At 41.8% G+C, this 14,753-nt stretch overlaps 2 protein-coding genes across 8 annotated transcripts; one reads left to right on the plus strand and one right to left on the minus strand.

Annotated features, from left to right (window-relative positions):
- Positions 1-630: 630 nt before the first annotated feature.
- On the minus strand, positions 631-7,664 carry si:dkey-238d18.4 (TBC1 domain family member 15). Of its 3 annotated transcripts, none has more exons than XM_047038314.1 (10): positions 7,388-7,664; positions 7,146-7,303; positions 5,159-5,589; positions 4,742-4,845; positions 4,108-4,175; positions 3,127-3,273; positions 2,835-2,925; positions 2,458-2,606; positions 1,749-1,896; positions 631-1,365 (listed from the first exon to the last, which is right to left on the minus strand). In XM_047038314.1, the coding sequence occupies exons 2-10, from the start codon at positions 7,201-7,203 to the stop codon at positions 1,203-1,205; spliced, it is 1,359 nt and encodes a 452-aa protein (XP_046894270.1). In that variant the 5' UTR covers positions 7,204-7,303; positions 7,388-7,664; the 3' UTR covers positions 631-1,202. The 3 variants fall into 3 exon arrangements, with proteins under 3 accessions (XP_046894270.1, XP_046894262.1, XP_046894252.1); XM_047038306.1 differs by having other exon boundaries at positions 5,159-5,271; positions 5,404-5,589; positions 7,146-7,662; XM_047038296.1 differs by having other exon boundaries at positions 7,146-7,664.
- Positions 7,665-10,461: 2,797 nt separating this feature from the next.
- Positions 10,462-14,007, plus strand: LOC124479635 (myelin-associated glycoprotein-like). 5 transcript variants are annotated; one of them, XM_047038472.1, is made up of 9 exons: positions 10,474-10,600; positions 10,851-10,902; positions 10,996-11,376; positions 11,478-11,510; positions 11,599-11,628; positions 11,843-11,963; positions 12,983-13,060; positions 13,204-13,312; positions 13,451-14,007. In XM_047038472.1, the coding sequence occupies exons 1-9, from the start codon at positions 10,535-10,537 to the stop codon at positions 13,526-13,528; spliced, it is 948 nt and encodes a 315-aa protein (XP_046894428.1). In that variant the 5' UTR covers positions 10,474-10,534; the 3' UTR covers positions 13,529-14,007. The 5 variants fall into 5 exon arrangements, with proteins under 5 accessions (XP_046894460.1, XP_046894428.1, XP_046894451.1 ...); XM_047038488.1 differs by having other exon boundaries at positions 10,502-10,604; XM_047038504.1 differs by lacking the exon at positions 10,996-11,376 and having other exon boundaries at positions 10,462-10,600.
- The last annotated feature ends 746 nt before the right edge of the window (positions 14,008-14,753 follow it).

The following is a 14,753-nucleotide window of genomic DNA, read 5'->3' on the forward strand; positions in this document are numbered from 1 at the left end:
ATGTGACTACGCAAATTCTACACTGTCAAACTTAATATTCTCTCACTTCCCTGGCCCTGTTGGCTTCTACACAAACGTCTCTGCTTGGATAGGAATGTCTCACACACAACATTTCTGACGCTATTTATTCATGTGCAGTACTGTAATAACAATAGGATCGACATTTTTAAGGTAATTGATAACCGATTCTGCATTCACCGACAAAACCTCTGATTCTCCAACAAATTCCATCAAAAGTCGATGCCGGTTTTGAAATAAGAAGTTTTCCATGTCTCGGAAAACCATTCCCTCAATTTACAGTGATCCAACTGATCCCTCAGACAAACCACCAAACGTATACCCTGCAACACAGCTGGTGCATACTGAAAGAAGTATTTGCCCAGAGCTAAGCAAGATCCTGTCAGCGTTTCCATGGCTCCAGAGAGATGTCCATGCCTCAAGCTATTCCTGGAAGCGGGGGACACTTAAGTGGTGTCTGTCTTTAATATCCAGAGAGGACTGGGTGCTCTTCAACCACTCTCACGGGACCTTCTCCTCTTCCTCCTCCTGCACCCCCCCCCCCCCCCCCCCCCCCCCCCCTCCTTCTCCTCTTCCTCCTCCTGCACCCCCCACCCCCCCCCCCCCCCCCCTCCTTCTGCTCTTTCACAGAACTGAGCCAGTGGATGGCTCCTCCTGTTACACAGGCCCACTAAGACATGAGATAGCACACCTCAAGTCATTTATAGTACATTACACATTACACCTGTTGCAGCCGTACTGGTCCTACTCTGGTCCACGTTACACCTGTTGCAGCCGTACTGGTCCTACTCTGGTGCACGTTTTTCTTTATTTTTTCGTTATTTGTTTTCTTCCAGGGTTTTTAATCCCAGACTAGAATCAAAAGCATTCATTCATTCGTCCATTTCGTGTCTGATACTTATTCTTCCATAGAACACTTTCAATCAAATATGTCTCAAAATAGATATGAACAACAACAAAATAACGTAGAAGGAATTGGGGTTAAGCAGCATAATTCCCTGAGCACAGACTTCCAAGGATTACAAAACACTTTTTGGCAGGATATGTGCACCTAAAATCCTATTAAGAGGGTTCTAGTCTTACAGACGATAAGTCTCTCGTTCTGTTTCTCTTGTTGTGAGTCCGGACCACAGTTTCTTCAGGTTCAAGCTGAAACTTCTGGGTTCTGCTGGACCCGCCTCGACTCAGGAGAAGAAGCTACGGAGCTGGTACAAGAAGTGTTCGTCTTTGTTCTTGCGAGTCCGGCCATGTCCGTTCAGGTAGTCCCAGGCGGATCGCTTGCAGTAGTTGTAGAAATGCTCCTCGGCCTTCTTCAGGGTCAAGTTCAGGTCCAGAGTCCCCTGAAGGCTGCAACGACAAACAGCATGACACCCATCAAACAAAGTAGTACACAGTAAATTGTATACTTTCGTTGAGACATACACATAATGGCTGGGTTTCCCAGATTCGCTAAGAAGCTCTTAACGCTAGGAGCTTCTTAGGAGCATTCTAAGAGCATTCTAGAGCATTCTTAGAACGCTCCTAGGAAGCTCTTAGCGTTAAGAGCTTCTTAATGAATCTGGGAAACCCGGCCAATGTGTTTTAGTATGTCTGTATAAATATATATATATAGTTTGCCCACGCTTCCTTTATAAACAACTGTGAATGACACAAACCTGTGAGTGAGTGTGTGTGTCAATCTATATCTCGCTTGCTTGCTTGCTACATGCTGACATGCTTCATGCACAAACCTGCTTGTGAACTGGATGAGCTGTACATCGTTCCTGCATCTTAGCAAAGATTCTCTGTTCTCCAACAGGATGGTGGCACAGATGAAGAGTTCAAAGGTGAAGTCTGTGTTAATGGCCTGGGGCTCCGTCAGCAGATTATCCTCTGGAACTAGACCAGGAGACCGACGACATAGAAATGAGGCACCCACATATGCAGCATTCACTAGGTATGACACTACATGTTCAGTGCTCTGTGTATGTGGGCCTGTACCTCACTTTTGCTGTGTGTGTATGTGTGTGAGCGTGCGTGTGGGCCTGCACCTCACCTATGCTGTGTGTGTGTGTGCGTGTGGGCCTGCACCTCACCTATGCTTTGTGTGTGTGTGTGTGTGGGCCTGCACCTCACCTATGCTGTGTGTGTGTGGGCCTGCACCTCACCTATGCTGTGTGTGTGTGTGTGTGGGCCTACACCTCACCTATGCTGTGTGTGTGCGTGTGTGTGGGCCTGCACCTCACCTATGCTGTGTGTGTGTGTGTGGGCCTGCACCTCACCTATGCTGTGTGTGTGTGTGTGTGTGTGTGTGTGTGTGTGTGTGTGTGTGTGTGTGGGCCTGCACCTCATCTATGCTGTGTGTGTGTTTGGGCCTACACCTCACCTATGCTGTGTGTGTGTGTGTGTGTGCCTGCACCTCACCTATGCTGTGTGTGTGTGTGTGTGCCTGCACCTCACCTATGCTGTGTTTGTTTGCCAGCCTCTCCTGGTAGCGGGCACGCTCCACCTGCTGTGAGATGAGTTCCAGGTGGTCACAACTCAGGATCTCAAACAAACGCAGCGCATCACTGTGTTCAAACTCCCTCTGGAAGCCCAGCAGCAGCCACCTGCCACACACACACACGCACAAACACACGCACACACACGCACACACACAGCATAGGTCAGATGCAGGCCTACATACAGACACACACATGCAAAATACTTATACAAAAGTAAAGAACTGTTACTAAGAAAACTGTGTATGTCTAAAAAGGGTTGTTGAGTAAATGTATGTGTGTATGAGTGTGGTGTGTATGTGTGTGTCTGTTTGTGCCTGTGTGTGTGTTCCACACCTATGACAGAAGGTGAAACTCTCCATGTTGTCTGTGACCAAGTGGGCGTGGAGCTGAGGGTCTAGTTCCTTAAGCAGCGCCGCCTCCAGCTCTGAGAGACAGCACAGAGAGCCAATCAACACAGTCATTCCGGCATCGTCACCAGAACACAGGAGATTACATCAGAAGACAGACACACAAATCCCAGTCATACAGAGCAAACTCCACCTATTAACTGCATACAGTTCAATTAAACTAAATCCCCAATAAGTCGCTTTTCTGTTTTCTGTAAAGGACTAGATAGCAAACAAACCGATCTTCCTGTGTAGGCCATCCGCCGTGAAGTCCTTAGAGAACTTCTCCATGTAACAGGAGAAGCTCCAGAACGTGTCCACCTCAGAGTCCATGACCTCCAGGAACCGGCTGCACAAGTCGTTCATCCCCTGGGCGTAACTGACCTCTGAGTCGGGAATACAAGCACTTAATCATGAGACATGCAAATCAGTTCAGGATTCTCTTTTGGGTCTTGTCAACATAGACGGATACATCTCTGGTATTTCGTGGCTTTAAACCAGTGTTTCTCAACTGGTGGGTCGCGAGCTGGTGTGGAGAGGGTCGTAGACATGTGTTTCAGCTCCGTCAAAAAATATTTTTACTTTTCGGAAGTTGCTGAACTTCCGATTGTGCGCTTTTATTTTGAAAGCCGTGTTATACAGAGTTACATGCCAACTACCAGCCAATCATAAACACCACCTGGAACCTCCACCCCCCTTGCCCCCCCATGGTGACTTATTGACCAAGGAGCAATATGGATCCTGAAGTTAGACCAGTTGAGAAACACTGCTTTACCACAGTGATTTGCTTTGCGTTGTCTTGTCCCAAGAATTTCAGTACCCAGTCTGACCTTGTGTTGTTCTGTGCACTTGACAAATGAAACAACTTTAAACTTGCTTTTAGTCGTTACGCCACTAGAGGGCTCTCTAATACTCGCCCAATGTTTCTGACTACATGCATCATTACAATCCGCATCAAAACTGAAACTAGAGAAAAACACAAGGAGGTGTGAAAGTGAGAAACAAACGAGACACAAAGTGGAAAAAAAAGTGTGATAAAGACAAAATAGTGAGAAGAAATTGTTATAAAAAGTGGTCAAAGTGTGAAAACAGAAAGGATAGAGAGAGAGAGTGTTTGTGTGTGGGTGGGTGTTTGTGTGGGTGGGTGGAGGCAGAAGGGAAGATAGGCTTTTCCACAGGTTACTCATAATCAAACGTGACAGCCGTGTCCTGCCTCCTACCTGGGTGAAAAGCAGCGTAGGTGATGAGAATGTTCCTCAACACCAAGAGATTTCCTGATCCTTCACCCCTGAATGGAAAATGCACACCGTCAACACACTCTCCCTCTCAAAATGAATGAAATGAAATCACTGCTCTCACTTAATAAGTTGTCGTATGTACCTGCTCTGTATGTTAAGAAGGCATGTCACACCAAATGCCTGAAAAGGCTAATCTCTACCAACAGAGCCTCCTTATCCCAGTGTAAACAGAAGGCCCTGTTTCTGCTCTGAAATCCCTCGTTGAGTTCATTCCTGGCTGTATGAGCCAGTTTGAACAGAATCTTAAACTGTTTGCATAGACTGTTAAAAAGATGCACAGATTAATCCACTCTAAACAGGCTGCTGGACTACTTTATCTGCAGCGGGAAGAAGTTGGAGCTCAGTTCAGTAGTAAACAACAGAAACATACTGTGTTACACAATAAGCTTTGGAAGTATTTCTGGTTGTTTGTAGCAAGTGACCAAAGCTTGACGCAGCAGATTCTGCTCACGGTCTCTGACTGAGAACAGACGCATTCCTGACACAGCTGAAGAGAGGAGGTCACGCGAAGCTGGTCAGTTCTGGATGAGAGGACGATAACTTAACTGCTACTCACAAGTAGTAGTCCAGGTCTCTGTCAGTTCGAGGCACATCCTTGTCAATGATCCGAATAGCCTCTTGAAGCTCCTCAAGGTCAAAGGTTACCCGCTCAAACAACACCTGAGGACAGAAAGCAGAGAGACAGGCGTCAGCCATAAAGGACACACACATTCACCAAACACACTTCAACACCATCAATGCTGGTGTTTATAAAGGTGCAATAAAAGTAGTGTTACCTGTCAGAAAAAGAATGTGACATAGTCTTACACACAACAGGCGTGGGAATGACAAACACACTTTGTTGACTTACTGAACCGTCTATGTCCTGGTTCAGTTAGAGCTATTTAAAGCTCATGTGTAAGTTCAGCAAACAGTTGAAGAACCCTAACCACAATCAGCAAATTGTGCCAAGGTAAAGACATCCTGTCTGGACCTGTGCCTGGAGCTCCAGGAAGGCTAGCTTGTCTCTGGCTTCCTCCTGCTGGTCCTGCTGCTGGGCCTGGGCCTGCCTCTGGTCAAAGTAGCGCACCGCTTCCACCAACTCAGCTGAAACGTAGAACAGGGCACAAGGGAGAAAGGGAGTCAGAAGCAGGAAATAGAGAGAGGACAGCGTGAGAGAGCACAGATCCAAAAACAGCTTTTCAGGGAAAGCGAAACCTCCACGATTGAGAACGATACCATCAGTGCCGTTGAGTCTCAGCCGGATGGAATCAGGAAGTATCTGCTGCCACTTCCTCTTCATGACCTGGTAGCGGACGGCTAGCTGCTCCTGCAGCAGGGGGCGCTCTAGAGCGGTGGAGCTGCAGGGGTACATCCCAAACAGGAAACGCCACACCAGGCCACGCTCTGTGGGAGACACACCACCTGGAGAGACAGAGTCAACAACTTAAAATGGGCTCCGGTACCAAAAACAGTACTGTTATGTTATTGGCCGGGTTTCCCAGGTTCGTTAAGAAGTTCATAACGCTAAAAGCGTCTTAAGAACGTTCTAATGGCGCTCTTGAACGCTCTTAGAACGTTCTTAAGGAGATCTTAGCGTTAAGAGTTTCTTAAAGAATCTGGGAAACCGGGCCATTATCATGCCCACAGTGCTGGCACAGAGAAATGCTGTTGCTTCTTCACTAAGGCAATTGACAGGCTACTGTACTGTAATGGACTGGATCAAAGGTATCTTGGTATATCCCTTTTAACCAACCTATAGGCTTAAACAAACTTTGGGAATCTGAGAGAAAAACAACCCTTGATGCAAGGTAAACCTCAACCTTATTTTCTTTCATTCTGTCATTCAAAGGGAACATTAGGCTATGCTTTGCAACATCACCTGCTAGTAAAGCTGGAGACAGGAAGAAATAGAAGGAGAGAGAGAGAGGGGGACAAGTGAGGGAGAAAGAGAGCCTGACTGAGAGAGAGAAGGATTTTCCACATTCCTGAATCCGGATCATGCTTGTGATAGATTCACTCTGATGTGTTCCCTGATTAGTGACTTCTAAAAGGATGTGGGAGTTGCCCCTATGGTCCCTTGGGGTGTCTGTCTTGTACCCTGCGTGCAAAGAAAGCTCTGCAAAAGCCTTTCAGCATGACGAAAGTGACCCGCACAGACATGTTGGGTTACTGAAAGACCAGAGTTACAGTTGATGAGGCTTCTTGTCTCTCCTCTATGGACCACAATGGATGAGAAAGATGCAGCTGTTTTTACACAAACATCTCCTCCATCCTGCTGACAGACTGGTTGCCAATGAGCATTCCTACATTGCTGTTTTGTGCAGTACCTACTGCCCACCCTCACACAATCTGTTTGGGACCTCACGGCCACTGTGTGTGTGCAATGTGGACAGCATCATGACTGTTGATTTTGACAGGTATTTAATGATTTATTGATTCTCTACACATAAGACTTTCTGGTTGGATAAAAAGGCCTCACTCACACGTGACTATTTGTATCTGACAATGGCTTTACATGAGAAAGGTAGTTGATGTTCACTGTATGGGGGCATGCAAACCTTCTGGCAGAGAACATCAACTGCCTGTCCTATAACTGTAAAGCCTTTGAGAGACTAAAATAGTCATGCTGGGAACCCTTTGCTCTAGGGTTTTCTAGAGGTTAGACTCCTTGTGAATAGTTTGCCTATTCCACAGAGCTTGCTCCTCAGGCAAAGCGTCACTTGACTCTTGACTGCTGCGGTCGAGTAGCTAATAAACAAATCAGGACATTATTTCGAGTGATCTTTTGAAACATTATAAACAGAATAAATAAAATCACTTTCAATGTCGTGAAAATGACTACCTAAGTGTTTACTGCACCATAAAGAATAAACTTAATCCGGAAATTCCTCAGTGGTTTGAGAGAATAAAATTGTCATTACGGTCGATGGACATTCAAGAGCTTCATTATCGAAGAAATTACATGATTTTTCATTTACCGTTTTTGAAAATGTGCATTCGCAGCCTCGATTCGTCCACTCTCCCTTCTGCGTCCATCACCCCAGGTAACCGGAGCGGTGTTGTAGTTGGTGCAGGAGTTGTTACCGATCCAACTGTCCGCAGGACAGCTACGTCCGCGGTTGTCGCTAACGAACTCCTAGGAATCGTTCCGTTCATTAGGCTAAATGTTTCTTTAGTTGCGGGATTGCTGTTATTGCTGTTCATTACCCGAACCCATTACCTTTTTGTGTGTACTTCTACTGCTTAACACAGGTGACGACAGTAGTGTATTCATGTCACACATATTTATGCCATGGAGACACCTATTTAGTGAAGACACCGACTTGGACAGCGCATCCTTTTACAATGAAGTTGGACCAGCCTAAATCATTATGTTATAAAGAACGAAAAGGACGAGCAGCCTATCTTACTCCTATGAAACTTTCTATATAATCCACTGGTGATCCAAGAATACTCCAGCTCAGAAATTTGTTTAGTGAGATGTGTCTGTGTGAACCGCCCACTTCAAACCAATCTTTCCTGCGGGTCATATGACTGAAACTTTTTTTGTGTGGCCTACATTTAGCATACCGTGTTCAAAGCTTCAACTTGCATCAGAGTTCAGACACCACCTAGTGGTTCACTGAATTATTCTGAAAAAGGTTGCAAGATTGTTACACACTCAATATACACGTGCCATGGAAAGAGTAAAATTGCAGTAAGCCTAATATGTGTCTGGTGGTCTATGGTCTGGTCCCGTAATTCATGACACATTTACATTTAGTCATTTAGCAGACGCTTTTATCCAGAGCGACTTACAGTAAGTACAGGGACATTACCCCGAGGCAAGTGGGGTGAAGTGCCTTGCCCAAGGACACAACGTCATTTGGCACGGCGGGGAATCGATCCGGCGACCTTCTGATTACTAGCCCGACTCCTTCACTGCTCAGCCATCTGACTCCCAAAATGACACTCAACATCAGATAGGCAGCGAGTAATGCCGTTGCCCTTTCCAGTACAAACAGTATTTGTTAAATAACATGTGCTACCGGCAGGCTATTTCTTTTTTTATTGAAACAGTAGGTCCGTTATTTTAATTGTGAACTCTGTTTTGCCATTGTAAACAAACAACAATGTATTATCCCTATCATTAGGGTGACGAAACACTTTACTGACAGTGCTGCATACAAAGGAATGGGTGTGTCCTCCAGATCTGAAAGAAAATACAGCCCAAATTATATTTAAGCCACAGCCTAACCTCAACAAAGTTTGCACCGAACAATATAAAGGATTAATGAGAGTGAAACTGGTCAGTCAGGGATTATTTATATGTCCTTTTACTCAATATTTATGCTAGAAAGGATTGCAATGGCAACTCTGATTTAGCAATGCAAAGAGAATAGAAGTTTGAATATAAAAGCTTTCTAAAATAGAATAGCCTACCTGTGGCTGGTTTAAGTGTGGGCCTCAGAGCAAACACATTCACTCTTGTTCCGTTTCCATGGTACTGCCGGCGCCTGTCATTGATGTGACACTGCATGTTGCAGTAGTAAGTGTCAGTGTCGTTCAGCTCGAGACCGTTTAGCACTAAGGTACTTTTTGTCTTCAGAAACCTCTCCTGGAACGGGGCCCATTTGCTTACTTCTTTCCAGACGTTCCTCTTGATGAACCAGCTGGTCACACAGTTTGAGATCTTGTCTCCCCGGTCGGAGAGGGTACGACAGCTGATGGAGATGTTCTGGCCCAAAAACCTGGTCACCTCCGGAGGGTTCTGCTCCACCCATATGTTTCCATACACTGGACAGAAGAATAAGACAAAAACACTGTGGTCTGTCTGACTTGTACAGTGCCCTCAATAATCATTGGTGCCCCTAGTAAAGATGAGTTAGAAGGTCATGAACAAAAAAGAATGAGCTTATCACATATTGAAATTGTTTTGTTTTTTTTACAAACCTTGTGCTTCAATTATTGGCACCCCAAAATATTTAAATGAATACAATTTAACAAAAGTATTTTCCCATAATTTTTTACTGATTGATCAGTGTTTAGGAACTAGTAATACATGACTTCTTGTTTCACAGGGGTATAAATATGAGGTGACATAGAGGCAACATTCAATTATTCGTACATCAACATGGGAATGATAAGAGAACATTCAAATTAAACAAGGGAATAGTGTGTTTAGATTGATTCAGGTCAAGGAATGGCAATTGAAAAAATGCAATTCACTTAAAAATGTCTTTATGTACAATAAGGGCAACTAGTGCACAGTGCCCGTGATGCAGTAGATGATGAAGATATCAATGACACACAAACAAATTCCTGGAAATACACATTTCCAGCACTGCACAAATAGTGCAGTGGTCATAATTTTTGTGCCTGTTTTGCAGCTGCAGCTTTTTCAATTGAAATTCGTAAAACTAGGTGTTCAACTTCCACAACACCAGTGTCTCCACAAGTAATTTTTCTTACATGGCACATCCTGGCACACTTGATAGCTTAGGCACACATTTCACTTGATCTATCTTTTTATTTTAAACTAGAATAGAAGTGTTGACAGCAGAAGACCCAAGTAGAGAGATTTCAGCATGTAAGTATGTAGTTAAATAAAATAGATAATGCACAAGCAGCACTGTTTGTCATTTTAACAGTTATTTAAAAACTAAAAATACAATTTACATACCCTGTGTATGGATCATGGCATGAATTAGAAGACTGTGTTGAAGGATCTCTCTCTAAAATAAACAGAGCCATTGTTGATCCTGTTGTCATTCGGTATCACATGTAAGCATATATATGTCTCAGAAAATGTATTCCAATATTTCAATACATTATTTCTAATAATAAAAAATACTTCTGGTGTTTTTCTTTTTGACTAAATGAGTCTACATCAGATACGAGTGACAGAAAACATGTAATCAATCTTACCATTTTAATGTGATGTGTAGAACAATTTGGTTTTGTTCCGTAACACACTTCCTGCACTCGTCATCATTTTACTTGTCACACATCCTATGGTTAGTGGTAACATCTCTCTTCTACCAGGGGGCTCTTCCGCCTTGGTCTCACAGTGTGAATGTGCACATCAGTGTTTTCAGGTTCTCAGATATTGGTGTCAAGTAATAACTTCTACAATCTTACATTGTAGAATTTTCCAGAGTAGTTTTTTTTTTTTACAATGAAAAACCAATGATAGTCTATCATAGATATGGTCTATATTTAGCCAGATTATGAGTTGAAACACTTTCAACTGCTACCATGACCAAGCTGGAACTTCCTTAAAACACTATTCTTAAGTAACAGGAAATATACACCCAAAAGCATCTGACCATTTTTTTTAACAGTTTGACAGTTTGTGCTATGGCCATTGAGCAGGATATGAGGCACAATGGACACTGCTGACACCGTCCTTGGAATCATGTCATTCTATAGGGTCCTCTCTCTTCACCACTCAGTAGGTACCATTCCAGAGCTTTGCCAAATATTACATCTATGTGTGTGTTTGTGAGTTGAATTATGTTATTCAAAATGGTCTCAAAAGTGACAAACAAATATTTGTTATACTAGACATATCTGTTACGAATATATTCATTAGACTTGTGTTTGCCATAGGCTCTGGTGTAGATGTTTCTGATGTGGTTTAAAGTTGGACATGTATCCCATCAGTAGTTTAAACCCTTCCTATTCTCTCTTCATTGGACTAGATGAAAACATTGACGTTGATTATCATCTTTTCTTTGGCAACTGAGGCTGATGGTATGTGGCTTTCCATCAAACCTTTTTGAACAAGTTACTAAGTACTGTAACTCATGTTTACAGTTTAATGTTGACCATGGTTTATTTGGACAGGTCAGGAGACATGGAGCGTCACTGTTCCTAAAGAATTAAGTGTTGAGTTGTCATCTGATGTTACTATACAATGCAAGTTCACCCACCCCCCTGCAAAAAGTGAGGACTCCGTCAAGGTTTTTTGGAAAATACGGGGAGAAAAAACCCCAGAAATCAATGAAAATGATAAATATGAATTTATCTATCACCCCAATAACACCTGGGTAAAAGAAAGCTTCCAAAATAGGACCAGATTTACTGGAGATGTCCGTAAAAAAAACTGTTCCCTCAAGATACAAAATATCCGAGAGAGTGATGCAAACTCTCTCTTGTATATGAGACTTGCAAACGGATTCCAAAACTATAGTTTCAGTAAAGACCTGGTCACAATCAAGATAAAAGGTAAGAATGGTAGGACTGTCTCCAAAAAACTGAACTGTAATTTCAAGCATTTGAATTCAGAATTAGTTTGAAGGAAACTAATCTCCCCTTTTTGGTTCCAGGGGTCAACTTAACTCATAAACTCCCAGTTACAGGTGAACTTTTCACATGTTTGAATTTAAAATGTCAAGGCGAAACTGTTTACAAATAGAAATGCAAAAATAATAGTTTTTTCCTTTACAGATAGCCCATTTCAGTTTACATCCCCGACTGGTAAATAATTACATCACCAATTATAGCCAAAACATCGAATATTTTCTATTGTAGCCACTCTATTCACACATCCATCATGTGGTGGACATGTCATTAATCATGGACTTCATGGATTACAAGTGACACAGAGTACAGTATTTGAGAGAGTATAGTATAGAGAGTCTAGATTTGAACATAAAGATGTTGATCTTAATTGAGGATTCTTTACATACAGTGATGATAACAACTGAAGACACTGGCCAATCAACAGCCATATACGTGGCCTCCACTATTTCTTTGGGGGTCGTTCTGATTGCGGTCACACTTGGCTTTATTTTCTTCAAGCATCATAAAAGGTTGTGTATGATTTAAAATGTACATTGAATGATGTAAGAATCTGATAGAAATGCCCCTATGGGGTGCCGTTTGTAAAATGTTGCATGTTCTGTCCTGTTCAGTTTTTGCACATTTTGCATTTCCAAATGTTAAATAAAACGGTGACATTTTCAACATTTAAAGAGAAAGTTTATAAATGAATGCAGTAATACATATATTTTATAATGTATATGCTAATAATAAGAATAATGTTAAATAGTAATGTTAAATAGTAATGGTAAATAGTAATGTTAAATATTAATGGTAAATATTAATGGTAAATATTAATGCTCAATACTAATCGTATTTTTTTTTGCTAAAAGTTAAATATTTATTTTTAAATGTTGGACAGGAAAATACGGTCCTTGGCCACCCCCCCCCCCCCTAACCCTAACCCTAATACGGTCCTTGGCCACACCCCCCCCCCCCCCCCCCCCAACCCTAACCCTGTGTACTAGTTGCGTCAGTCTTTCCCATAGAGAAGGGCAGCAGGGGCCTTCTCAGCTACAAGACAGCAAGTTCTGAAATGTTGAGTGTAAAAAGATTGAGGAGTCTATGATCAAGATCTCCAACCCTTTTACAAACTATGTTAACTATTAGGTTTACATGTCTTGGACCTTACCCTAGCATAATACAAAGTGTATTTTTATTGGTTAATGTGGCTGAGAAAGCTCCTGCCACCATTCTCCATGCGAAAGACTGACGTTACACATTTACAGTCTGCCTTCTGTAATAATTTTTTTTCTAAATGTGGAAAAACTGAACATTATTATAGAACGTGCAACATTTTACAAACGGCCCTCGATTGGGCCCTGCCTGCAGTTAGTGGCATAAATCTTGTTGCAGTACATCTCTGTTTAGAAGGGAATCAAGACTTTCATCAAACAAAAAGAAGTGTTCAAGAAGACTGTATTTTTCTTTGTAAAAAGGGTCAAATTTAATGATGTTTCTAACAGGTTATTACTATTCCTAAAAAAAAAACTAAAATATTATGTTGCAGACATGTTACAACAATCACCAGGGAGCCATCCGATTATTATGTTAATTTTAGTCGGGCCCCAAAAACCAACGCTGAAAAGTATGTTTTAAACTTCACCTACTGTATGTTACTGACTGTATGTTACCTACTGTATGTTACCTACTGTATGCATCCTTGATGAATTCATCACGTCTCTAAAATATCCTGTACTTTCAACGATCATCTTCTTCTGGTTTTTACAGAACTGAAATATCACAGAAGAAGGAACCCATACCACTTCCTCCCCTGAACATCACACAGTCTGGAGCACCAAAAACAACCATTGACGAGCCTGTCTATGGCAATGTTATGGTAAAACACCATGAACAGATCAGCATATTGAAAAGAAATGCAGTTGAGACTTCAGTCCAGATATTGTTTAGTTAGGTAGATTTCTTTCTCTCTGATAGAATATGCAATTGACTTACACTTTCTTTTTTCTTTTTGCAGCCTCATAATGATGTAATGGATTACTCTGTGGATGAAACAGACAGTGTGTATGCAAATGTTGACTGTTCAAAACCATGACAAGGCAAAGATTTATATTTAAAAAAAAACATTTACATTTCTAGGATTACACTATTTAAAGTGATTTAAGGTGTTCACTTTATCTTTTCATAGTTATGTTTGTAAGTGTAGATTTGTTTCCAGCTGTGATTTGCTTCTGGTGTAATGGTTCCATTGGCAAAGTTAGTTTATAATTATTATTATTTCATTTGTCTTGCATTGTTAGTAATAGAAAGACTACATCAAGAAATGACCACAGCACCACCAAACCTTTATTATTTTTTTGCCATTCAATGCTCAAAATGTCAAATAGAGTTACAGTACAACAGGGTGATAGGGACACCTCTAATGAGTGTGTGTGTGTGTGTGTGTGTGTAAGTGTGTTTACATGTGTGCAAGTGTGTAACTCCTACTAAACCTAACCTAGTCGTGTATCACCTGTTGTTTACTAGTTTTACCAATTAAATAGTGCCTTAAATAAAATGCTACATTTTACAAACCATAATTGCCATGTTGCACCATCTGATACTATGTTTAGTTCATATCACACAATTTTTTACCAATTATTTTACCTTTTCATACCTCAACACGTCAATATGCACACAAACATTTGAACTTTGAAAATGTTCTTTCCTTTGGAGGAAGTCGTTTAAGGTTTGGAAGAGGCCAATGTCTACCTGTTTAAATTCTATGTCTATTTTATGTTCAGAGCCATGGAAGAAAACTTATACTGTGAAATGCATGACAAATTTGTCACGTTTAGGGTTGTGTGCTGTCTTTCTTTGTTGCAAAATGTCAACAGAGAGTGCTTGAAAATAACTTGTCAGGAACTGTGCGGATCACCTGCCACTACTAGTGCTTGCGTTTTGTTGTTTTTGACTCAAGGACCGTAACTATATTTATATACTGTTTCTTGAGCCTTCCATACTCTCCAGCACAATAGAACATCACAGGGCAGCATAACTCATATGTTATGATCTCTGTATTGAGGCGCTAAGCCTTGAGTTTGTACAGTTTTTGTGTAAACTGCATTGAGTTACACATCTGTGGCTAGTCTTAGTTCCCTTTATCTTCTAGTTGAGTGGAATGGATCCAAATCTGTATTTTACCATCCTGTGGTCTGGTATGTACGATGTGTTCTTCATATCCTGTCAATATTACATCAGCCACTTGAGGTATTTCACAAACATCAGATAACTGACTCTGATAGCTTTTTTAAAACATCATTTAAACTCAGACACAGTGT

The sequence above is a fragment of the Hypomesus transpacificus genome, chromosome 2, assembly GCF_021917145.1.
Source record: "Hypomesus transpacificus isolate Combined female chromosome 2, fHypTra1, whole genome shotgun sequence".
NCBI lineage: Eukaryota > Metazoa > Chordata > Actinopteri > Osmeriformes > Osmeridae > Hypomesus > Hypomesus transpacificus.